The 26,442-nt window shown below is 44.3% G+C and overlaps 1 protein-coding gene across 9 annotated transcripts in view; it reads left to right on the forward strand.

Annotated features, from left to right (window-relative positions):
• MAP4K4 (mitogen-activated protein kinase kinase kinase kinase 4) overlaps positions 1 to 26,442 on the forward strand; it is a 491,439-nt gene that overhangs the window by 410,094 nt on the left and 54,903 nt on the right. For all 9 annotated transcript variants that reach the window (XM_029604813.1, XM_029604806.1, XM_029604807.1 and 6 more), the window contains one exon: positions 10,034 to 10,177. In XM_029604813.1, coding sequence (XP_029460673.1) covers positions 10,034 to 10,177 — 144 coding nt within the window. The remainder of the gene's footprint in view (positions 1 to 10,033; positions 10,178 to 26,442) is intronic.

A 26,442-nucleotide genomic window follows, 5' to 3' on the forward strand; every position in this document is an offset into this window, starting at 1 on the left:
GCAGTAGAATGTTCAATTGATATCTGATGAACATAATTACTTGTATGATTTCAGAATATTGCATAATACATAAAGGTTGTAAAATCCTTTTAAAGCAGATCTGCCTTAACGACACTGTTGTGGGCTGTGGAATACCATAGCTATGAAATAAAACTATAGACAATCCAATTAACCTGTCATGAGTCATTTTGTTCACTAGAGGTGTTACCTGAGGGGCACATGGTCTTGCGTCATTAGAAATCCATTGAAATAGCAGCATTGTGCTTTTTGTTGTTTACCTTTCGTCCTTTGAAATGCAAGTGTGGGTTGTGACTGAATAGTTTAAAATAAAATCATGCTGTTTATACATGTATTGTGATAAGGGTTGTTGTATATCACCAATAATATCGGTGTTAAACATTGTTTTGTTAATGTTAAATTTGGCTAGAGGGTGCATAAATGCATGAAATATGAAAAACATTTTTGCCGAGATTTGTTGCTACTAACTTTTTACAGCTTGCACGATTACAACCCTAGTTGATGACGGGTTCTTTTTAAAGGAGGATGATGTCTATAGCTGCTGTTTATAAGTGGGCACAGACTGAGACTTGACACTTAGAAAAATGGAATCGGCAGCTAAAGACCACTGGGACCATCTAGGCTGTTTTCTTTCAAGAAAGGATCCTTTGTGCTTGTCCCGAACTTGAATTCGGTTACTGGTTTTGTCTATACCACCACTGGGAAGCTAAACCATATATTAGCCCCTCCCCCCTTGGCCCTTTCTATGAAGAAATGTTTCCGTGTGTCACTCCAGTCTACACGCTCTTCTGAGCCGTCCTTCGCACAGAACAATACCTTCTGCTCCTCCATTTTTATACCTCTGAGATATCTGAATATCTCTATCCTACCCTATCTCGCTGTCTTCTCTTCTTTGGTATACATTTGTCCTTCAGTCTCATTTCATGGGGCATACGGTGAAGAGACTGAACCTTTTTGAAAGTATGTCCTCTGCATACTAAAACTACTGCCTCTATCCTTTTTAAAATATGATCCTCATTGAGCTCTCACCAATGAATTATCCTTTTTGTTTTTACTGGTAATACTGTTGCTGTGCACCTTAACATCAGATATCACATCACAGTCGTCTTCCTGTTAAGGAGTTAGGCACTGATGTGCTCCAATCTTGTAATAATTTCTTGGATTACCTCACCTTAAATGTATGTCTGTGTGTTTTGTTTTGTTTTTTTTGTGCTCAACTTTTGGCCCCACTTTAAGCTGCCTTCTCATTTTTTCCATTTCATTTGAAACGTGTATCCTATTGCAAATGATCGAGACCACTTTCTTTCTAACCCCTCTGCAATATCATTTATGAAGGAATTAAACAGAACTTGATCCAGGTCCAATGTTACATAATGTTACTGATACCCCCTTCTCCCCCCCCTCCCCCCCCCACACGCTCTTTTAGAAGAAACTCCATTTACTACCACCCTCTGTTATAAATTAAACCATTTCTATCTTAGGACCCAACACTAGGCCGCTCAGCTTAAGACTCTCCTGAATGAAAGTATTGGATGTTTTGCTGAAATATAACTACACCACATCCACCTTTTGCGCCAATCTAAATCTTTTGTCACCCAGTCAAGGTGCTCAAATTTGATTGATTATGATTTCCCTCTAGTAAAACCACGTTGTTTCAAATCGTGCAACCTGCTGGATTCAAGATCCACCATCCTTACCTTTTTGTTGTGACTCCATTAGTCTGACCTCAATAGTGGGCGAAAGCTATCTTAATTTATTTACATTGCTTACATTCAGTTTTGCGAGTTGCACGCAAACCTTTTCCTTTGTAAACTGAGTGTCATTTACCTCTCTGTCACTTGCACACCCCCGCCTCTTCCTCAGAGCCCCAGGAACAGTGGACCATGTAGGGGAGAGTATACTTGGAGGCCTGCATGGGCATGCCCCATCAGCCACTGTACACATCTGCAGCACACGTGCAATAGGTGGGACGATGGCTGCCAGATGACTTGGAGCCTTGGGGTTATGAACCCGTGGTGAGACAGGTGGCTTAGTACACTTAGCCATGGGGTGATGGTGGCTTCTGAATGTTATGGGCCACTGAACTAGGAATTGGGTAGCCTGGAAGGGAGAACTGCTGGGCCCCAGGATCAGAGGGAGCCAGAGAGACCCATGGAATGGGGAAGAGGGTTTGAATGGCATATGGTGGAAAGTTGGATCCAGTTTGGCAGGGGACGGAGGAGATTGGGAGGGATGAGTGAGGAAACAGGAAAGAAGAATGGGTCTGCTGAGTTTGGGGTGGATGGAAAGGAAGGGTGATTGTGAGGAGTTCAGGTCAGACTGGGGTGGGGTGTAGGGATCAGAGCACTGGATTCATTTTGGAAGAGGGAAGGGGAAGGATGGGGCGAGACTGCTAGTTTTGGATCTGGTGTGTGTGGAGGGGGAGGCGAAGGAGGGATAAGATAACTGGGGTTCAAGTTGGGGGGGGTAGGGAGAGCAGAGCAATGGGTTTGAGCAGGAGTGAACGTGAGTTCTGATTGTGCTGGGTTAGGGGGGAGGAATAAGTGCTGGCTGCAGGTTGGAAGAGAGGAGGATGGGATTATGGTATTTGGATCATGCAAGAGGAGAAATGAAATGACTGTGCTAGGTTTGAGGCAGAGCCAGGCCTGAGGGAAGGGGCTGCGAATATGCACAAGACAGGAATGGAGTCAGGCTGGGTGGCAGTGCTGTGAATAGGACCATCTGTGGAATTTCAACAAGATTCAGCTACTATACAATATAAATAGTTTTTATTTTATTTTTCCAGGGTGGAAAGATTTTTCTCCTGTTAAGTCATTTTCCACTGAATTCTTTTGTTACAACATTGAAATTCCCAGGAAAAATAAAATAACTGAAAACAAAGGTCCCTGATAAAATTAAATAAATCATAAAATCTCCCTCTCTAACCCACACAAAAAATATTCCTTCTTTCTACAGTATTAATAATTAAACTATTTCTTCAAAAAGCAATCCTGAGCGCCAGTCTGAGTCCACGTCCAATCCCAGATTCCATAACACATTCCCCATACTATCAACTCTCCCTACGTCATGGCTTCCCAAACGTTTAGCCAGTATGACCCCATTTTGACACTCGAAAATTCACACGACCCCAGAGGTCGCCCTCAACAGTTGCTCAGCTGTCTCCCTCCCTGCGTTCAGCTGATTCTTTCTTTCAACCTTCACCTTCTCTAGTTAATCCTTTGTCTCAACTTCAACCCCCTTCATCCAGAGGACCTCTACTATTAACCTCCTGTCATCCAGTGGACCCCTCTCTCAGCCTACAGTACCTGAATGAAATCCACCTTTGAAGTGCCTGAAAAAAAGCAGAATAAAAACCTTGTGACCTTGGGCAAGTCACTTTACCCTACATTGCCTCAGGTACAAAAACTTAGATTGTAAGCCCTCTGGGGATAGAGAAATACCTACAGTACCTGAATGTAAACCGGTGTGATATCTCAATTGAGATGAATGTCGGTATATAAAAATAATAAATAAATAAATAAATAAAAAATTAAAAATAAACTGCCCTTTCAGTCGATCCCCCTTTTGCATCCCTTAGTTAGCTCTTCAGCCCTGTTCGCATCCCTAAGCCTTTCTTAAAACTCCCAAATGACCTTCCGTCATCCCCTCCTCGTTCCATCTCCTTTTTCCTCTTCACTTTCATCTCCCAACCTCACCTCCTTTCCTCCAGCCCTTCTCACATGGCCCTGGTTGAATGTATAGAGACCACGTTTGGCAAACCATCCATAGATGCCCAAAGCAGAACCTTACTTTTAAAGGACATAGCTAAGACCTGTATCAAACTGGAGCCTTGAATTTCAAGCCAAGAAATTTAGTGGAATAGCCACCTGATTTACCGTCACACAAGTGGGTACCTATCCCAATCCATAATAGTTTGGATTTGAGGGTGTTTAGCTTTAATTTATTTTCCTAGCACCATAAGGCTGACATTCCTAATACCCTGTTGATCTTCTCCATCTCTGCTAAATTGTCCTTTTTGGAAGGAAAATCTGTATATTTTTAGTATAGCAATGATATTTCTGTCCTGCCTGCCCAATCGTCCTGCACAGTGGTGTGAAATATTAAAAGTTGGGAAGATCTTGTGTTCTACTAAATTAGACTCCATCATGGGGGGGGGGAGTCAGCTATTCTGTCGGCTGCCTTATTGGACCATAGTCCTGTTTTTCTCCCTTCGGACACAGCTGGGGGTAGGGACAGAACATGGAAACTGTTTGTCCTTTTTGGGGGAGGGAAGATTTAAGGAGCTGATAAATCTATCAGTTTTTCCAGGTTCATTCACTTCAGATTATAGCCTGGTGCTGATATGGGAAATGCTTAAAGTGGTGCTGAGAGGGGTGATTTATAGGATTTGGGAGTCCTCTTAAGAAGCAGAGGTTAAAATGTGAAGCTTCTCCCTCTGGAAGCATAGCCAGTTTGGAATGCCAACGTAAAGCAAAATGTTCTAGGCATGTAAGGAAAGAGTTGCAGAAGTGTAGGGCTGAAGACAGGAATTCATATAGGTCAGGTGGACAGGTCCTTTTGGTATCTGAAAATATCTACAAACATGGCAATAAACCTGGATCTTTCATGGCGGGTCTGTTGCGAAAACAAGAGGGTGAACAGGCTAATAGTTGGAATTCATACTGTCTCTGGAGCTTTTACTTAGCAGATGGCAGGTATAAATCGTAACTTTGCTAAGTTTTGTGCTCATCTCTACATCAAGGAGGACGACCTGTCTCCCTTAGACATCAATCAGTACTTGTCTGCTCCATCTTCCTCATGACAGTGGTGCAGAATCGCAGACTAGCTGCACCGATAACCCTGGAAGAGATACAGATAGCGGTCAAGTTGCTCCCTAAGGGGAAGTGTGCAGGCCCAGTTATTTGGATTTTTATAAAGTATTTTTCCCTCAGACGGGTCCCACGTTGTTCAGGTTTCCATCATTTGCAGATGAACCCGGCTTTTCCACATAGGTTGATGGACGCCACTATAGTTGTGATTCCTAAGAAAGGGCGGGATGTTACAGATCTGGGATCATACCATCCCAGAGAATAAGGGAAGAATGGAACCACTTTTCAAAGTGCAGTTCCAGAAGGTCCCCAGGTTGCTCATATGTCTTTCAGGAAAGTTTCACCCACTAGGGGGAAGTCCAGTTGATGCTGTCGCCCAATCTTTCCTGATAGCATCACCTCCTATTTATTCTATTTAATTTATATTCGGTCTTTCAGGTTTTATACCTACAAGTACCTGAATGTAATCTTTCAGATTACATTCAGGTACTTGTAGGTATTTCCTGTCCACAAGAGCTCACACAGTTTGTTCCTAAGGCACTGGAGGATGAAGTGACTTGCCCAATCTCACTAGCAGCAGTGGGATTTGAATCCTGGCTTCCCTAACGAGTCGGGAAGAAAAGGAGGGATCAGTATGATTCGAGTTTTGATCAGTGCTCTTCCTCTTGGAGCTTTAGAGGCCCTTACCTTGGCCTCAGTCATCTCTGCCATCTAATTCAGATGGCAGAGATGACTGAGGCCAAGGTAAGGGCCTCTAAAGCTCCAAGAGGAAGAGCACTGATCAAAACTCCGATCAGTGTTCAGGAAATTAGTCCATGGGAATACCCTCTTATCCCTCTCCAGCATTACCAAGACATCCTTTGCCACTGGAAAACCTGAGTTACAGTACCTGAGTTACAACTCATCTTGAGCTCTGATTTGGAAAAGGGGAGTAATTAAATCTAAATTCCAAATTCTAGGTTCTTAGAGAAGATGTTGAGTATATTATCTATTATTCTCAGGAACGAGGAGGATCCTAGAGCAAACGTCTTTGGGCTGTTGCATTTCATTAAGATCCCCGTGGAATTTGTCTTTGCCTATCCGTGATCTTTAAGGGGACTTGCAACTGAGGATGTGAGAGAACCCAATATCTTACTGGCAGATGGCATGCAAGATTTTATTTATTTATTTAAACATTTTATATGCTGTCATTCCATGTGAGATCACTTTAGTCCAGCTTCCTCATCACACTGGTTATGGAAACAGCTTTAAAGCATGCAAAGTGCCCAAGGAAATATTCTAACATGTCTCCTGGGAAGGACCAGCAGACCCTCAATACATTCATTAAGAAGACATAATTCCAACTCTTTATGATGCAGTACCTGCAGAAGTGTGTGCAGAAGCTGGAACTGCTGGTTGACACAGGATTGTAATATTGGTGAACTTTGTTCCAATGATCTCTTGCCAATGTGGAGGACTGCGATAAGCCATTGATTAGGTCAATGTATGATGCTGTAGATATGGTGGCTAGATCAGAGGTGTCCTTTGAAGCCAGGTGGCTCGCTTGGCTTTGGAGAAGCAGGCTCAAAGTGCATGGCTGTCTGGCAGATGGTACCATTCATGGTAAAAAAACATTTGTGAACAAGATGGAGACAGGCTGATCAAGAAAGCATCAATCCACTCTGCATTGCTCTTCACTGTTCCAAAGGACCAATGTGCTTCCAGAAGGTCCTATCTTACAAGATATCTTGTAAGATAATTACAAGATATCTTTCTTCTATAGGAAGTCAGTGCTTCCTTTTTAGAGGCAACAGGCCCCACTGTTTCAATCACAGCAGCTCCCCTTCAGTCATGCCCAATAGAAAGGAGAAAGACTAAAGCACAACAATCGCCACAGCCGAAGCATGGCATGGGATTTTGACACTCCCAGCAGCCACCTTCCAGCCTTCCCCCACTGGGGGGGAGTATCCAATCCATCTTCTCGGAATGGACTTGCATCACGAAGAACGATTGGGTCCTGAGAATTATAGAGCGGGTTACTGTGGGTTCTTGTCCTCTCCTGAGCTTGACTGGTGGTGGCACACAGATCCAGCTCCTCTCAACCTATTTAGCTGCAACTAGAATTCTCTTCTGCAGCAGAAGGCCATTGAATTCATCTCTCCTCAGGTTCTCTTCCAGTACTTTTAAATGCCCAAGAAGTAGGGTGCGGTGGGGTGGCGGGTAGCGATAGTGGTGGTTTGAGACCCATTCTGGATCTTCGGAATTTGAACAAGTTGCTAGTTTGAGAAAAACTCATCTGTTCCAGCCAATTCTCCCATCCATTAAATCAAAGGATTGGCTATGTGCCTGGGACTTAATGTATATGCGGACATTCCCATTTTCATCCAGCATGTCGGAAGTTCCTCTGATTTGTGGCGGGGGACATGCACAATCAGAGAAGAGGGTCCTTCTATTTGCTTTCTGCTGCCTTGAGTGTGTTTACAGAATGCTCTGCGATAGTGACTGCTCACCGGCAGCAGCAGGGAGTCTTCCTCCCAATACCCGGATACTGATTTGTGGCAAACCCTAAGAGGGCATCCTGGAGTTGCTGCAGATGGTGATTCAGCTCCTTCAGTCACTATGGTTCATTATGAATTTCCCCGAAGTCTAACTTAATCCTGTCCCAAAGAATCCAGTTCATAGGATCCTGGATCGACTCACTCCAGGAGGAAGCCGCTGTCACGGGGGGCTGAGCCGGTGGGGGAGTATGAGAATACACTTGGGGAAAATTTCACAACCCCTTCCTAATAACTGTATGTGATGTAAGAATATATAAGTATATTTACCAAGTATAGTGTAAAAGGAAAAAAAATCAACTAGTGCTTATGAGAATGCTAGTGAAAATACAGCAAGCAAATGGCCTTAACTCCATCTCTGTAACCACCCACAATATAGAATTTAGAAGGAACATGCCACAGACAATTGCAGTTGACAGAATTTGGAACAGGAAGTAGACATGTATCCTTAACATAACTGCATAAGAGAGGTTTTGCTTCTGTAAACTGTCAGGCCATCTTCTGCCATAGTTTAACTTTGAGTGGGGTCTATTTAAACACAGCTGTGCCAGATTTCTTTGTTGAAATAGAAAATGTAACTTAATACTGAACAAGAAAGCTCAACTTTATCTTTTGACTGTTTTCATATTTTTAAAAAAGCTTTTTCCCTTTGCTGGTTTGCTTATGTAATGTCTTCAGTGTTTTTCATTGCATATTTGTAAACAATGCAAGGGTTGTTTTGGGGTTTTTTTGCTATAATTGTGTACACATTTTCCTAATGTTTTTACATTGTACAACCTTTTCATGCAGCTTAATACAGTAAATTCCTGGTAGTGAGAAGTGGTGATAGTGACAGCTATGAATGGCTTTTGGGTTTTAGTGAGCTTAGAGTAAACTTGACTTTGATTGTATATAAACATAGTAAAAGCTTATAGGATGAAGAACCCAATGCAGGCAGTACACCAGCAACAAAAAAGAACTAGAACCACCATAATTTAGTGAGATAAGAATTTTAATTTGCTGTGCATTAATATGAATTAGTAAAAAAAAATCCAAAGTAGCATGAAACTCACGAATATCCAAACTATTATATTTTGTGCATTAATATGAAACATTAGTACATTGTCACTTTAATTAAACGTGGTGGCATGAGGAGGAGGGGAAATGGAGTGGGGTAGGAAGGAATAGGGTGAGTGGGGCGGCAGGGTATGTGCGTGGCTGAGCTGGTCCCTCCCATTGCACTTCCCTTTCTCCATAGCACTCTCTTCACCCCTTTCCACCTTACTTCTCTTGATCCCTCCCCCCTCCCTCTCCCTCCTGTTTTTCTGCTCATACCTCCTGTCTGTTCCTCTTAATGAGATGACTTTGGCTCCCTCCCTCCCTCTCTGCTGTGTGCCACTTTTTTTTTTTTTTTCTTGTGTTGGCAAGGCTTGGGCTCGCTACCAGCCTGCTTTGAGGTCATCCAGCTGCAGCACACTGCTGCTTGACTCTCAGCGGCTGTATGAAGTCAACAGATAAAAGTAAAAAAAAAAAAAAAAGTTTCCCCATTGGGGGGGTGTCCTATTGGTTTTCTATTTTAACTTAAAATCAGAAGCTGTGGCTATGGCTGTTGAATGTTCCTACTCAGCAGTCCATGTTCTTCAATTTGCTGCATGTAAATTTGGTTGGGGCTTTGCAAAGCAATTACTCACCTAAATTATGGAACACTTTTTTGCCTTGTTCTTTCACCCTATGATGGCAGTAGATAGTTTGAGGTTAGTGGGCTCAGCTGCCAAGTACAGGTTGGTTGTTACTTTCAGGATGTTTGGCTTTCCATTAAATCCTTTGGACAATACCCTGAAGTCCCTTCAGCTCTCTAGTATTCATGTACTCGCACCGTTATAAAAACAGCTGCCCTCATTTTAGCCCCCTTCTGTTGGTAGTGGGTTTAACTTACACATTGATCTGTGCTCTGTCAGTGTCCTTAACTTGAACATGTTCTCACTGATATGGCAATGTGCTCCTTTTATCTGATTATTAGATAGAGTGGTGATCAAGGATGCCTATATTTTGTGCATTTAAGCTTATGAAATTGGATTGTTATGGGGTGTGAGCAATTATGGAGAATAAATAGTTTCCATGAGGCTTCCTAATTGCTAATTCTGGGATCTTAAACAAATCCAAACGTTTATTTCACGTCCCGAATCCATTTGTGCATCGTTTGGGGACGCAGACACGCAGATGGATGCAAAAAAATGCTCCCATTCAGAGGGTTCATTTTGTAGGACTGGCCGTCTTGGAATTGTTATGTAGATGGCATCTTTGCTCCAGTACTGCATCATTTTCATAAATGATTCTTTATTTCTTTTGGGACTGCTACAGCATTTTTGGACGTGTGGGTTACCATTTCCATCAGCAATAAACCAACTGATCGCGATATGTTTCTTCATTATAGCGGCTTTCATTTGCCATCTTTAATGTGGAATTTTACCAGTGAGCCAACATATTAAGAGCATTGCTGATCTGTTGTTCATTTTTCTGATCTGAGCTTTTCTTCCCTGTTTTTCCTTCTTACATTTTTTTTTTTTTTAATACATCTGTACATATCAACCAACGCATACCACTCGCAGAAGTGCATGAATTTAGAAGCTTGTGATCCAGCATGGTGAATACGGATGACACTCGTGTATTTTTCTCTTTCTCCTTTTTGTCCAGGGGTAAACTTATTGGTGGGCACTGAAAGCGGACTGATGCTGCTGGACAGAAGTGGCCAGGGAAAGGTGTACCCGCTAATCAATCGCAGGCGGTTCCAACAGATGGACGTGCTGGAAGGCCTAAATGTATTGGTGACGATATCGGGTAAAGTTCCATCTGCAAAAAAACACTGAATGCCAAGGTTTTACTTTTAAGTGGGTCCGTGCCTTAAAATGGGATCCCCTTTGCCTGTAAAAAAAAAAAAAAAAAAAAGACACGAGGGACCGAGGCAGAGGTCAAAAAGGAAAATTTTAAAGAATTGGCACTTTCTGTGAAGCATCTGCGCTGGAGATTTCTATTTGTTAGCAGTTTTACAGAATATAAGGAAGGAAAGCAGTACGGGTGCCAGGGAAAACCCTTCAGCATTTTAGGATGATTAGTGCGCCAACCCCCTCCTTTCTTACCCCCCTGGCTCTGAGCAAATTGACCCAGAATGCCACAGGCGGGCTTCACTTCTGGCAGGTTTTAATAAAACCCAGTCGTCGTAGTGCTGACACGGGAAATTAACAAAAGTTGCCTTTCTGAGTGCCCTCTTTGTTTGTTTCATTCCCCTCTTCGCAGGCAGACAAAGACTCGCTTAGAGTAGTGGGGTTTTTTTTTAATTAAATGCACAAAGGGATATGAACATAGTTGAAAATGTATAAAGTAAAGAGAGGAGTTCAGAAAAAAAAATTAGGTTCCAAAGAACAGATGGTAAATTAGAATGCTCAGTTTTTTTAGGCTTTTTTTAGGCTTTCTATACAAAGTACAGCAAAGATCATCTAGCAGCAGATAAACCAGCGAATGGGTTGAGTTCATATTTGAGATGAACACTTGGGGGCTTGGGATGGTCAAATCTGATAGTGTGCAAACATTTTGGGAGAACATGCTTACCGTCACCGTATGCTTAAAAAAACCTCTGGCTGCTTGTGAAAAGAAGCTAGCATGCGGTAATCCACTATAGTGTGCCCTTACAGATTTCATGTGGAGTATAAGGTGTGTGCACAGGAATGTGAATCAGCTTATGTGGACTTGGAGGAGGTCTTATCTCTAGGTTGCATGCAGAGTACACAAGAGTGCCTCGCCCACGTCTGTGTAAACTTGGGTGGGAGAACACACTTTCTCACAGGACAAGCAGGATGGTTGTCCTCACAAATGGGTGACATCGAGGATGGAGCCCACCACGGAAAAACTTCTGTCAAAGTTTAACAGAACTTTGACTGGCCCCTACTGGGCATGCCCAGCACGGCACTGACCCTGCAGCCAGCAGGGGTCTCCCTTCAGTCTTCTTTTTTCCGCGCAGCAGCTGCCACGCGGCGAAAGGAGCTCCTATCCACGTTCCTGACAGGAATTCGGAAATACTTGTTCTGAAGAAAAATTTGCCCCTCAGGGGTCTCCCTTCGACTAATTTTTCATCTCACGGAACTCCGGTAAGTTTTTTGCCGTTTTTGGCTGACTTACGTCGAGTTTGGCCCTTGAGGCCTATCGACAGTCACCAATCCCGCGACTAAATTTTTGGCCTAAGGCCATGGCGACGGGGTTTCGTCGATGTCCAGATTGCACCCGGACTATGTCAATCACAGACCCTCACAGGGTCTGTGTTTTGTGTTTAGGCAGCGAGCATGATGTCCTGACTTGCACCAAATGTGCCTTAATGACACCCAAAGGTCGCAAAGCCAGGATGGAGAAGATGGGGCTCCTCTTCCATGCTCGCACCCCCACGCCATCGATAGCATCGACGTCATCGGAGCCGGCACCGTCGAAGTTGCACCATCATCGTCAACCCTCCGGTGACCGTCCACCATCGATGACTTCCCGGCCGTCGACTCCAGTCCCTTCCCCGGATGGACGAGGGGATCGACCAGAGAAATATCGCCATCGACGGCACAAGTCTCGGCCCGTCGAGGATCCAGAAACATCGACCTCCGTACGGACCGAGCCACCGACTAAAAAGCCTCGATCGGACCTGGCACCGTCCACGTCTCGTTCGCAGGCACCGAGGAAACCTTCACCCCTTCGGGGTGTGGGAGCCGTGATCCCACCGTTTACGGTGGTCCCTCCAGCTCAGCCTCAGCCTCCCTCTCCCGTCGAGCCGGGTCTTGGTCTCCGGGCAGAACTGCACCGGCTGGTCCAGGAGGCCATCGAAAAGGCGATGCTGAAGTTCCAACATCCTCCGGCACCGACCCCGGCACCAACTCCGGCACCGACTTCGCCACCGAGTACGGAACCGACCATCGAGCCACTAGTGGGAACACTAGCACCGTTACTACACCGTATGGAAGCGCTTCTAAAGGCCCTTCCATCGGTGATTCCAGTGGCACCGACAATATCACCGTCTCCGACTGGATTATCATCGGGAGGGGAAGCACCGTTCTTACTTCCCCCTTCAGGGGTGGTCTTATCGGTGCCTTCTCATCCCTCGCCACCGATATATCCTTCGGTTCCACCGATTCCAAGGCCGGCACCGATTCCATCGACAGCACCGATGCCCTCGATGCCATTTACAGTTCCATCTTCCGCACCGGTGCCATCGAGATTATACTCGATACCCTCGGTGGTTCCTCTTACTATCCAGGACCCTCAACCAGGACCTTCAGGGCTTCAAGCTCCGCTTGATCCCTATGATACCTGGGGTGATGATACCTCTTCTGACACAGATTTACCTTCACCACCATCCCCTACAGAGAGTAGAAAGCGTTCTCCTCCTGAGGATCTCTCGTTTACTAATTTTGTGAAGGAGATGTCAGAGATAGTCCCCTTTCAGCTACAATCAGAAACAGATGACCGACACCAGATGATGGAACTACTCCAGTTTCTGGATGCTCCCAAAATCATCGCTTCCATCCCTATTCACCAGGTGTTTCTGGACCTTCTTAAGAAAAACTGGGAGTCTCCTTCATCAGTTTCCCCAGTTAATAAGAAAGCTGACTCCACATACCTTGTCCAGTCAGCACCGGGTTTTCAGAAGCCTCAATTGGATCATCGCTCTGTTGTAGTTGAGTCAGCTCAAAAGAAAGCTAAGCGCCTGAAGCCGCACTCCTCAACTCCGCCTACCAAGGATAACAAATTCCTGGATAGTGTAGGAAGAAAGGTGTATCACGGAGCTATGTTAATTTCATGCATAGCTTCGTATCAGCTATATATGACTCAATATAACAGAGCCATCCTAAAACAAATGCAGGAATATGCAGACACCTTACCTGAGCAATATCAACCACAGCTTCAAGCCCTCCTTAAAGGGTTTGAGGCTGGGAAGCATGAAATTAGGACTGCATATGACATCTTCGATGCTTCCACAAAAGTTTCAGCCACAGCCATCTCAGCCAGACGTTGGGCTTGGCTAAAATCATCAGACCTTCGCCCAGAGGTCCAGGACCGGCTATCTGATTTGCCCTGCCTAGGGGACAACTTGTTCGGTGACCAAATTCAACAAATAGTAGCAGAGTTAAAAGATCACCATGAGACGTTGAAACAACTCTCATCCACTCCTTCTGAGGTGACCTCCAAACAACCCTTTAAGAAAGACTCTAAAAAGTCGTTCTTTAGGCCACGTCGGTATTACCCTCCATCGGCTAAGCCTCGACCTGCACGGTCTTCCAACAGAGCTCAGCCACGTCAACCGCGGAAGCAAAGACCTACAGTAGCCCCACCCCCTGGGCCTGCGGCGGGCCTTTGACTTCCCTGTAGAGAGCACATGCCAAACCCCTCTTCCAGCCATCCCTGTGGGAGGTCGACTGTGCCACTTTTTAGACCACTGGCTACAGATCACCTCAGACCAGTGGGTACTAGCAATTATAACACAGGGTTACCACCTCAACTTCACTACTCTTCCTGCAGACTCCCCGCCTCTACAGGCATGGAGCCTAACCAGCCACTTGGTTCAGTTACAACGAGAAGTATTACTTCTTTTGCAATCAAACGCTATAGAACCCGTCCCTCCCTCTCAGCAGGGAAGAGGATTCTATTCCAGGTATTTCCTGATACCAAAGAAATCAGGAGGGCTTCGTCCCATCTTAGACCTCCGAGCCCTCAACAAGTACCTTCAAAAAGAAAAGTTCAAGATGGTAACCCTGGGCTCGCTTCTCCCTCTGCTGCAAAGAGGGGATTGGCTATGCTCTCTAGACCTCAAAGACGCTTATACCCACATTGCGATTACACAATCACATCGCAAGTACCTGCGTTTTCTAGTAGGCCGAAACCATTACCAATATCGAGTACTACCTTTCGGCCTGGCATCTGCACCACGGGTCTTTACCAAATGCCTCGTCGTGGTAGCAGCATTCCTCAGGAAGGAAGGTGTCCACGTCTACCCCTACCTGGACGATTGGCTAATCAGGGCCTCCACCCAACAGATTGCTCAATCCTCCCTAAAATTGACAATTCAAACACTCCTTTCCTTAGGTTTTCTTGTCAATTACGAGAAATCTTGCTTAGTCCCATCTCAAACCTTATCTTTCATTGGAGCAGACTTGGACACCTTACAAGCAAAGGCTTACCTTCCTCATCAAAGGGTTCAAACCCTGATATACCTAGCTCGCCAGCTTCAGTCTCAAAACACTGCCACGGCTCGCCAATTCCTTGTTCTCCTAGGTCACATGGCATCCTCGGTTCAAGTCACTCCCATGACCCGACTAGCCATGAGAATAACACAATGGACTCTGCGACACCAATGGATTCAAGCTTTTCAGCCTCTGTCCTCCATAGTCACAGTCACACAAGCGCTACGCCTGTCTTTAACCTGGTGGACGACTCAAGTCAACCTCCTTCAGGGCTTACCCTTTCTCCTCCCGGATCCACAAGTAATCCTAACCACCGACGCTTCCCACATCGGTTGGGGGGCCCATGTGGACAATTTCCAAACTCAAGGGTTATGGTCACCAGAGGAAGCCGAACACCAGATAAATTTCTTGGAACTACGAGCAATCCGCTACGCGCTCAGAACTTTCCAAGATCATCTATCTAATCAGATCATCTTAATCCAGACAGACAACCAAGTGGCCATGTGGTACATAAACAAGCAGGGAGGCACCGGCTCCTTCCTTCTGTGTCAGGAAGCTGCGCAGATTTGGGCAGAAGCCCTCTCCCACTCCATGAACCTCAGGGCCACTTACCTGCCGGGAGTAGACAATGTAGTGGCAGACCAACTAAGCCGTGTCTTCCAACCACACGAGTGGTCACTCGATCCTCTGGTAGCGACCTCTCTGTTTCACAAGTGGGGTTCTCCCCGCATAGACCTCTTTGCGTCCCCTCAGAACCACAAAGTGGACGATTACTGCTCTCTCATTCGGAGCCAGCACTCTCGGCCGAGGGATGCCTTCTCCCTCAAGTGGACGACAGGTCTGCTCTATGCATTCCCTCCACTTCCTCTTCTGTCAAGGACTCTCGTGAAGCTTCGCCAGGACGGAGGAACCATGATCCTGATAGCACCCCACTGGCCACGCCAAGTGTGGTTTCCCATACTCCAGGATCTCTCCATCCGCAGGCACATCCCTCTGGGAACGGATCCGCATCTGCTCACTCAAAACGACGGATGCCTCCTCCATCCCAACCTCCAAGCCTTGTCCCTGACGGCATGGATGTTGAAAGGTTAGTCCTTCAGCCTTTTAACCTTTCGGATTCGGTTTCTCGTGTCCTGATAGCTTCACGAAAGCCCTCCACCAGAAGATCCTATTCATATAAATGGAAAAGGTACACATCATGGTGCACTTCTCAGTCCCTTGATCCCCTTTCCTGCCCAATCTCTAAGTTCTTGGACTATTTATGGCATCTATCAGAATCAGGTCTTAAAACCTCTTCCATCAGAATGCATGTCAGTGCAGTAGCCGCCTTCCATAAAGGTATTGAGGGTCGTCCTATCTCAGTACAACCCCTGGTAACACGCTTCCTCAAAGGCTTGCTCCATTTAAAGCCACCCTTACGTCCGCCGGCCCCATCTTGGGACCTTAATCTGGTTCTGGGTCGCCTTATCAAGCCACCTTTTGAACCTCTTCACTCCTGTGACCTAAAATATCTCACATGGAAAGTGTTGTTTCTTTTGGCTATCACTTCAGCTCGCAGGGTTAGTGAATTACAGGCCTTAGTCACCTATCCGCCTTACACTAAACTCCTGCAAGACAGGGCGGTACTCCGCACTCACCCTAAATTTTTACCTAAGGTAGTTTCGGAGTTTCATATCAATCAATCCATCATACTACCTATCTTTTTTCCCAGGCCCCACTCCAACTCCGGAGAACAGACTATGCATACCCTAGACTGTAAACGGGCTCTAGCATTCTATCTAGACCGTACAGTTTCTCACAGAAAGAGCACTCAATTATTCGTCTCTTTCCATCCTAACAAGTTAGGACAACCTGTGGGTAAGCAGGCTCTTTCCTCCTGGTTGGCGGACTGCATTTCTTTTTGCTATCAGCAAGCTGGCATTCCTTTTCAAGACCGTGTTCAAGCACACTCTGTGAGGGCCATGGCGACTTCAGTAGCACACCTTCGATCGGTGCCGCTTCCTGACATCTGTAAAGCTGCAACCTGGAGTTCTCTCCATACCTTTGCAGCCCACTATTGCTTGGACAAAGCTGGAAGACAAGACTCCATCTTCGGCCAATCTGTCTTGCGTAACCTTTTTCCAACATGATGTACAAACACTCTTCCACCTGCCCGGTAGGGTGCGGATGCCCTTTCCCAAATTCCACCCCAGTTGTTGTGCCTGTTGCACGCCGTTGGGTGCATTTGGTGCAAGTCAGGACATCCTCAGCTCGGTACTCACCCATTTGTGAGGACAACCATCCTGCTTGTCCTGTGAGAAAGCAAATGTTGCTTACCTGATGTAACAGGTGTTCTCACAGGACAGCAGGATGTTAGTCCTCACGAAACCCGCCCGCCACCCCGCGGTGTTGGGTTTGTTTTATTTTTACTTTTTCGGCACTGCCTGTAGCTTTGAAAATCAGACTGAAGGGAGACCCCTGCTGGCTGCAGGGTCAGTGCCGTGCTGGGCATGCCCAGTAGGGGCCAGTCAAAGTTCTGTTAAACTTTGACAGAAGTTTTTCCGTGGTGGGCTCCATCCTCGATGTCACCCATTTGTGAGGACTAACATCCTGCTGTCCTGTGAGAACACCTGTTACATCAGGTAAGCAACATTTGCTTTTTGCTTGTTTTGTTAATGTTGATGATCATGAAGATACTGGATTGACAAGTTCAAATATATTTCGGTCCATTTCAGGAAGGAATATTTTAAAATCTGAACAAGTAATTTTAAGTCTTGATTGCAGTCCTCTCTTAACTTCTCTTGAGATTGCTGGAAAGAGTGAGAAATAGTGTGATTTGGGGAGGGCGGGTATTCAGAATTGTTGACTGGAGTTGACACATTGATTGTCACCCATTTTACTTAGTGCTTTTTGAGATGAGTAACTTTTAGTTAGTGTTGACCTGAGCTAATTTGAAACAGTGAAGGAGAAGCAAAGCTGATAAGAGAATCTGTTCATTGTTTGATTGTTGTCCCCGACCCTCTCCTTCAGGCCGAGCGCACCGTTAGCCCCCGTTTGGACGCGCGTTTTCAACGCGCTATTGCCCCTTATACAGCAAGGGGTAATAGTGCGTGGAAAACACGCGTCCAACCCCCCCAAAACTAATAGCGTGCTCAACATGCAAATGCCGCACATTTTACTGTCGGAAGTTAACGCCTGCCCCAGGAATGTGTACAAAAAAGCAGAAAAAACTGCTTTTCTGTACATCCTCCGACTTAATATCATGGCGATATTAAGTCAGAGGTCCCAAAAATAAAAAATCTGCCCGCGGGTTGGAAAACGGACGCTCAATTTTGCCGGCGTCCGTTTTCTGAACCCGTGGCTGTCAGCGGGTTCGACAACCGACACCGGTAAAATTAAGTCGGCTGTCAAACCCGCTGACAGCCACTGCTGCTGCCAATAAGGAGGCGCTAGGACGCGCGGGCCCTCATTTGCATACTGAATCGCACGCCCAGAAGAGTGGCCTGGGCGTGTGTTGAGCAGGCACTCGCCTCGGAGCGCCGGCTCTCCCATGCATTTTATTGAATCGGCCCGAATATGAGATTGGCATGAGAGCCTGTAGAGTTTGTATCTAGTCATATATTAGTATGTATGTGTGATTTTGTTATCAAACACATTTTATTGTTCTGCTTTATGCTGACTACAAGCAAGATCTTTTTTGTTAAATCAAACATGTGACCTTTAATAGTTGATGTAAGGAACATTTTTGGCCGAGAAGTACATTTGGTTGACAGTGTTGCCATGAGAGTGTTACTGTGGCAATTTTTCTTGTTTTATCCACAGATTATATCACATTTGCAATATATACTGTACGGGTAGAATATATTCTTTCCAGCAAGATATATATAAATATATATATATATATATATATATATATTTATTTATTTATTTGCAGATATTGGTCACTGTCACATGCCATCAATTTGGTAATTCATAATAAATGGACCCCTCTGTAGCAGGGGTGCAGAAGCCTGGGTTCTCAAGAGCCAAAAAAAGGCCTGGTTTTCAGGATATTTATCATGAAGTGATTGTAATAAGCTGGTTAGTTGGAAAAGCAAACTTGTTTATGGCACTTGAGATCCAGGATTCTGCACTAATCCTCTAGAGCAGGGGTGAGCATATTTTTTGAGCCTAGGGGACCCCCTTCCATCCATACAACTTGTTGTACCCCACCCACCAAAGTTGGGTTAAGCATGTCATAGTCTCTCATCAACCAATCAGCTGTTGAACTGTTTGCCAAATAGCAGGCAATCACGCTGCCAGCCAGAAGCTCAAAATTCCAGACTTGATTCTCTTCAGGTTTCTGATAGGTACAATCATATACACAAACACATAGAGAGGCAGATATCATACCACATCCAGACAGGCACCTCAGTGACAGCAGCACAAACTCCTTCCACTGCCAGACACAATGTGAACTAATACAAAACCTATTCAGCAAAATTATCCTAACTCAAATAACCCTACCTGTGACAAAGCAGCACTGTAAATATTACACTGGGTCCCAGATTACCAATACATCATCTACTGGGGAAACAAAACAAACCCGATTGCTATAGATCCCTACCCAGACACTACGCATTAGCAAAATCTCTCATCTTGGTCACGGGCACAGAGCAGAGAAAACCCTTACCAAATAGAGAATAAAGGATCATAAATTAGAACCAGCAATGTGCAGACAAAAACTGAAATGGAAACCCCAAGAAGCCAGACTCTATCTACAGTGTAACAATGGAAAAACAACCACCATTCATAAGTGCATAAGAAATTGCCATGCTGGGTCAGACCAAGGGTCCATCAAGCCCAGCATCCTGTTTCCAACAGAGGCCAAACCAGGCCACAAGAACCTGGCAATTACCCAAACACTAAGTAGATCCCATGCTACTGATGCAATTAATAGCAGTGGCTGATCCCTAAGTAAACTTGATTAATAGCAGTTAATGGAATTCACCTCCAAGAACTTATGGAAACCTTTTTTGAACCCAGCTACACTAGCTGCACTAACGATCTTCATAGGTCCAGGTTGCGGAGGGAGTCTGTGATTGAGGTGATTAAGTCATCTGTGGAGCAGGGTTTCCTGAAGTGTATGGTGTTGCTGTGCTTGGGTAGGGGGGTTGAGGCTTCCTTTATGTATAGGTGAGCTTTTATGAGTGTGTGGTAAGACCATGGTATGGGTGTGCAGGATGGGGCTTTAGGGGAATGTATGCAGGCGTTATCAAAGATCAAAGTGTTTGGATAATTGCCAGGTTCTTGTGGCCTGGTTTGGCCTCTGTTGGAAACAGGATGCTGGGCTTGATGGACCCTTGGTCTGACCCAGCATGGCAATTTCTTATGTTCTTAATATCAAGAAACAAAGCATCAATTATAATAGTAGAATCATACTAAAAATAAATACTTCAAAACTACTGACAAATAGAATATCTATTAGTAATATCCATTTAAAAAAATTTCCCAAGCATCAATAAAATATTTCAAAACAGCACACACATCAAATAGCACGCAATAATTAAAACTGAGGATAAAGAAAAGCCCCTGCTGTCCATACCTGGGAATTTGATTTACAGTTATCTCAAGATTGTCGAGGATTAGGGGAGCTAGGGGGACACCCAACTTTATCCTCTCTCGCTCACACAAACCCACTCGCATGTTCATTCTCACACATACATACATGCTCTCATACATACACACTCATACAGAGGTTCTAAGTCCCTCTCTCCCCTGATGCACACAAAAGCTCTTACTCCCCCAGATTCCCTCATACGCACACAAGCTCTCACCCAGGCAGACACCCATTCATTCTCGCAGGCAGACACCCATTCATTCTCGCAGGCAGACTCCCAGGCAGGCACCCATTTTTTCTCTCACTCTCATGCACAGGCAGTCATCCCCAAGCAGGCATCGAGAGACAGGTGCATGCACAGATGAACCCCCAAACAGGTATTCATTCTCACACACACACACACCTAAGTAGGCACTCATCCTCTCTCTCTCACACAAACTGAAGTCAGGCCTGCCCTTTGTTTTGCTGGCAGCTTCTGAGCCTTTCTCATTCCTGCTCCTGCTGTCACTGCCGCTGCATGGCTTTTGGGGCAGATTTGATCGCTCATTGCTGCTTCTGGCACTGAAGCCCATTCTGCTGCCACCTTCTCTGTGCAGGCCCTGCAGTATTAAAAATTGGCAGCACTTCCTTCATGCTGATATCATGCTTTGCGAGATCAGCACAGAGAAAGTACTGCTCTCGTGAGTTCTAATACCTTGGGTCTGCACATTCGGGTCTGCTCAGCTGCCGGTGTGATGAGGTCCACTAGCGGCTGCATGGCCTTTCCCTTTGTCTTTCAGTAGCTGGAGGTATCTGGTCCACCAGCAGCCACATGTATCTTCCCCCCTCGGTACGACATTCCACTAGACCCCAGACAGCAGAGGCTGACTCTCTTCTTTTCTTCCTGGCTACTGGTGGCCCCCTGGGAGCTCGTTTGTGGTGCCCTCCACCTTTTGGAACAGGGTTTCTCAAGCTGGCCCTGAAGTATCACCAGCCAGTTTGATTTTCAAAAGTTCTACAGTGATGTCACATGAGAGATTTGATTGCAGTGGAGGCAGTACATACAAATTAACCTCATGCATATTCATTGGATATCCTGAGAACCAGATTGGCTAGGGAGTACTTCACTTAGAGATTCATTGAACACAAAATTTAACCAGGGGTACCTGAACTTTTGCACACAACTGTGCACATAACGGTAGATCACATTAAAATGAAATTGTTTCAGATCTGGTTTATGCATAATTTTTATGGAATGTGCTTTGAGAGGACCAAAGAACAGGCAGAACTTCCCAATAGATGGTTCCATCAGTTCGTTCATGGGTCTAAAACAATGATTTTACTCATCATTTAAGGAGGGAATTAGTTGGACCATTATATGATCAAGGGGTAAAAGGTGCATGATGATCATTAAAATCATCTACAATATCTGAAGAATGGAGGGTTGCCAATGTAATGCCAGTCTTTAAAAATGGATTCAGGGGTGATCTGGAAAACTACAGACCAGCCAGTCTGCCTCTGCCAGGCAAAATGGTAGAAACTATCATAAACAAAATTACTGTATAGATAGGCATAGTTTAATGGGACAAAGTTAACATGGATTTAGCCAAATAAGTCTTGCCTCACTATCTTCCTGTTGATATAGCATATCTGGATTTCTAGAAAGCATTTGGCAAAGTCCCTCATGAGAGACTTCTTAGGAAATTAAAAAAATCATGGGATGGGGGCAGTGTCCTATTGCACTTTAGGAACTGGTTAAAAGATAGAAAATAGAGTAGAGTCAGAGGAAGTGGTGAAAGCTGTTAGTGTAGCTGCCTTTAAAAAAGGTTTGGACAAGTTCTGGAGCAAAAGTTCATTAACCATTATTAAGGTAGAGTTGCAGAAATCAATTTCTTATCCCTGGAATAAGCAGCATGGGATCTATCTACTCCTTGAGATCCTTCCAGGTACTTATGACCTAGATTGGCCACTTTTGGAAACAGGATACTGGGCTTGATGGATCTTTGGTCTGACCCAGTATGGCAAACCTTGTGTTCCTATGAATTTAGGAAGCTGAACTTTATGGCTAGAAATCCCTTGTGTGTGGAGAGGAGTGTAGTGATGAGTATACTATCGTCCACCTGGCCAAGATGGTGAGACAGTGAAATGCTAAGAAAAATTAGGGAAGCTAACCAAATTGGTAGTGCATTAATAATGGGAGATTTCACCCCAATATTGGCTGGGTAAATGTATCATCGGGACATGCTAGAAAGAGAGAGTTCCTGGATGGAATAAATGAGTTTTATGGAGCGATTGGTTCAGGAACTGATGAAAGAGAGAGCAATTTTAGACCTAATTCTCAGTGGAGCACAGGATTTGATGAGAGAGGTGGTTTGGCTGCTTAGCAATAGTGATCATAATATGATCAAATTTGAATTAATGGCTGGAAGGGGGAACAGTAAATCCACAGCTCTAGTGCTAAACTTTCAAAAGGAAAACTGAGAAAATGAGAAAAATAGAAAAAAAAAACTGAAAGGAGCAGCTATAAAGGTAAAAAAATGTGCACGAGGCTTAGACGTTTAAAAAAAAAAAAAAAAAAAATCCTAGAAGCACAGTCCAGATGTACTCCATACATTAAGAAAGGTGGAAGGAAGGCAAAACGATTATGGCATGGTTAAAAAAAGTGAAGTGAAAGAGGCTATTTTAGCCAAAAGATTTTCATTCAAAAATTGGAAGAAGGATCCAACAGAAGAAAATAGGATAAAGCATAAGCATTGGCAAGTTAAATGTAAGACATTAAGACAGGCTAAGAGAGAATTTGAAAAGAAGTTGGCCAAGAGGCAAAACCTCACAGTAAATACTTTTAAAAATATATCCGAAGCAGAAAGCCTGAGAAGGCAGTCAGTTGGACCATTAGACGATCAAGGGGTTAAAGGGGCACTTAGAGAAGATAAGGCCATCACGGATAGATTAAATGATTTTTGCTTCAGTGTTTACTGAAGAGGATATTGGCGAGATACCCGATCCGGAGAAGGTTTTCATGGGTAATGCTTCAGGTGGACTGAACCAAATCACGGTGAACCTAGCAGATGTGGTAGGCCTGATTGACAAACTGAAGAGTAGTAAATCACCTGGACCAGATGGTATATACCCCAGGGTTCTGAAGGAACTAAAAAATGAAGTTTTAGATCTAATAGTAAAAATTTGTAACTTATCATTAAAATCATCCATTGTAACTGAAGACTGGAGAGTGGCTAATGTAACCCCAATATTTAAAAAGGGCCCCAGGGATGATCCGGGAAACTACAGACCAGTTAGCCAGACTTCAGTGCCATAAAAAATAGTGGAAAGTATTCTAAATATCAAAATCACAGAACATATAGAAAGACATGGTTTAATGGAACAAAGTCAGCATGGCTTTACCCAAGGCAAGTCTTGCCTCACAAATCTGCTTCACTTTTTTGAAAGAGGTAATAAACATGTAGATAAAGGTGAACCTGTAGATGTAATGTATTTGGATTTTCAAAAGGCATTTGACAGTTCCTCATGAGAGGCTTCTAGGAAAAGTAAAATGTCATGGGATAGGTGGCGATGTCCTTTCATTCATTACAAACTGGCTAAAAGTCAGGAAACAGGATTAAATGGACAGTTTTCTCAGTGGAGGGGAGTGGGCAGTGAAGTGACTCAGGGATCTGTACTGGGACCTGTGCTTTTCGATATATTTATAAATGGTCTGGAAAGGAATACGACGAGTGAGGTAATCAAATTTACAGATAGAAAATTATTCAGAATAATTAAATCACAAGAAGATGGTGATAAATTGCAGGAAGACCTTGTGAGACTGGAGAATTGGGCATCCATATGGCAGGTGAAATTTAATGTGGATAAGTGCAAGGTGATGCATATAGGGAAAAATAATCCATGCTATAGTTACACAATGTTAGTTTCCATATTAGGAGCTACCACCCAAGAAAGAGATCTAGGCGTCATAGTGGATAACACATGGAAATCGTTGGTTCAGTGTGCTGCGGCAGTCAAAAATGCAAACAGAATGTTGGGAATTATTAGAAAGGGAATGGCGAATAAAAATGTCATCATGCCTCTATCGTACCATGGTGAGACCGCACCTTGAATACTGTGTACAATTCTGGTCGCGGTATCTCAAAAAAGATATAGTTGCGATGGAAAAGGGCAACCAAAATGATAAAGGGGATGAAACAGCTCCCCTATGAGGAAAGACTAAAGAGATTAGGACTGTTCAGCTTGGAGAAGAGATGGCTCAGGGAGGATATGATAGAGGTGTGTTAAATCATAAGAGTTCTAGAATGGGTAAATGTGAATCTGTTACTTACTCTTTCGGATAATAGAAGGACCAGAGAGCATTCCATGAAGTTAGCATGTGGCACACACAAAACTAATCGGAGAATGTTCTTTTTCACTCAACACACAATTAAACTCTGGAATTTGTTGCCAAGGGATCTGGTTTGTGTAGTTAGTGTAGCTGGGTTTAAAAAAGGATTGGATAAACATAGAAATGATGGCAGAAAAACACTATTAACGGCCCATCCAGTCTGCCCAGCAAGCTCTCACACTTATTTTCCCATACTTATCTGTTTCACCGACCAAGTTCGGGGCCCTTATTGGTAACTGTTTGATTCGAATTTCCTGCCACCCCCTGCCGTTGGTGCGGAGAGTAATGTTGGAGTTGCATCAATGGTAAATCATAAGGCTTAATGGTTAAGGGTAGTAACGGCCGCATCAAATTACCTAGAAGACCATAATATTCTACACCCGTCACAATGCGGTTTCCGAAAAGAACACAATACTAAAACCCTCCTCATATCACTCCTTGATCAAATATACATTGGCTTTGATAAAGGACGATCGTTCCTCTTAGCCCTTCTTGACATCTCTGCAGCTTTCGATACTGTAAATCATAATACCCTTCTAAACCGGCTATCAGACATAGGAATTGCAGGATCAGCTCTTAGATGGTTCGACTCCTTCCTTAGTAATAGAGGCTATAAGGTTAAAATCAATAACAAGGAATCCTCTCACACTAACGCCCCATTCGGAGTCCCCCTGGGCTCCTCCTTATCGCCCACCCTGTTTAACATCTACATACTCCCTCTCTGCCACTTACACTCAAATCTAAAACTTAAGTTCTATATATACGCAGACAATGTTCAAATTTTAATCCCAATTCACTGGACTCAACACTGAAGTTATGGAACTCTCACCTGCAAACGATCAACCATCACCTTTCAAGCCTCAACCTGGTGCTCAACACTTCCAAGACAGAACTATTGCTAATCACCCCAGAAGGCAGTCCCTTCCATCACCAACTGCAATCTAACATACAAATATCCCACGTTAGAGATCTTGGAGTCATAATTGATAGTCACTTGAACCTAAAGCAATTTATAAAACGCACTACAAAGGAGTGCTTCTACAAGTACTCAAAAAAACTCAAACCACTCCTATTCCATTACGATTTCAGATCTGTCCTCCAAGCCATTCTGTTCTCCAAGATCGACTACTGCAATTCCATCTTGCAAGGTCTCCCGGCTTCTACTATAAAACCCCTCCAGTTGCTCCAAAATGCAGCGGCGAGAATTTTGATGAATACCAATCAGAGCGCATATCTCTCCCATTCTAAAAGATCTTCACTGGCTCCCAGTAAACTTCAGGATTCTCCATAAATCACTCACAATTATCCACAAAAATATTCACCATCAGACCCCTCCTGATCTGCTACACCCTCTCAAATTGCACTCGACGGCCAGACCCTTAAGGGATGCCTACAAGGGATCCTTATATGTTCCTCCAATCAAAATTGTACACCACTCAAACATCAGAGACAGGACATTCTCTATCACAGGTCCCTCCATCTGGAACGCCATGCCTCCGGACCTCAGGCAGGAAACTTGTCTACTAACTTTTTTAAAAAGAAACTAAAGACATGGCTGTTCTGCCGAGCCTTCCCGCCACTAGCCCAACAGCCTGACTTTGAATTGTTCCATCACTTATGTAAATAAACGCTAAATCACGCTTACAAGTTGTCATGAGGTCGGCTCCTTGCTTCTCTCCCATACTCTATTGTATATAGTACTTTATCTTCATTCTCCCTCTCTTTTTTTCCCACTCCCAGTTAAGGCACCCTTGTTATAATGTAACTTTATGCTTCTTTTAAATTCTCTTGTTGATTGGTTGGTTATAGTTACTGCTTAGTTCGATGTAAACCGAGTTGATTTGATTTGTATCAAGAAAGTTGGTATATAAAAGCCTTTAATAATAATAATCAAGCAAGTTACCCCGATGCTTGTTTATCCAGACTGCACAAATCAATGCCTTGG

Source organism: Rhinatrema bivittatum, chromosome 5 (assembly GCF_901001135.1).
Source record: "Rhinatrema bivittatum chromosome 5, aRhiBiv1.1, whole genome shotgun sequence".
Taxonomy (NCBI): Eukaryota; Metazoa; Chordata; class Amphibia; order Gymnophiona; family Rhinatrematidae; genus Rhinatrema; species Rhinatrema bivittatum.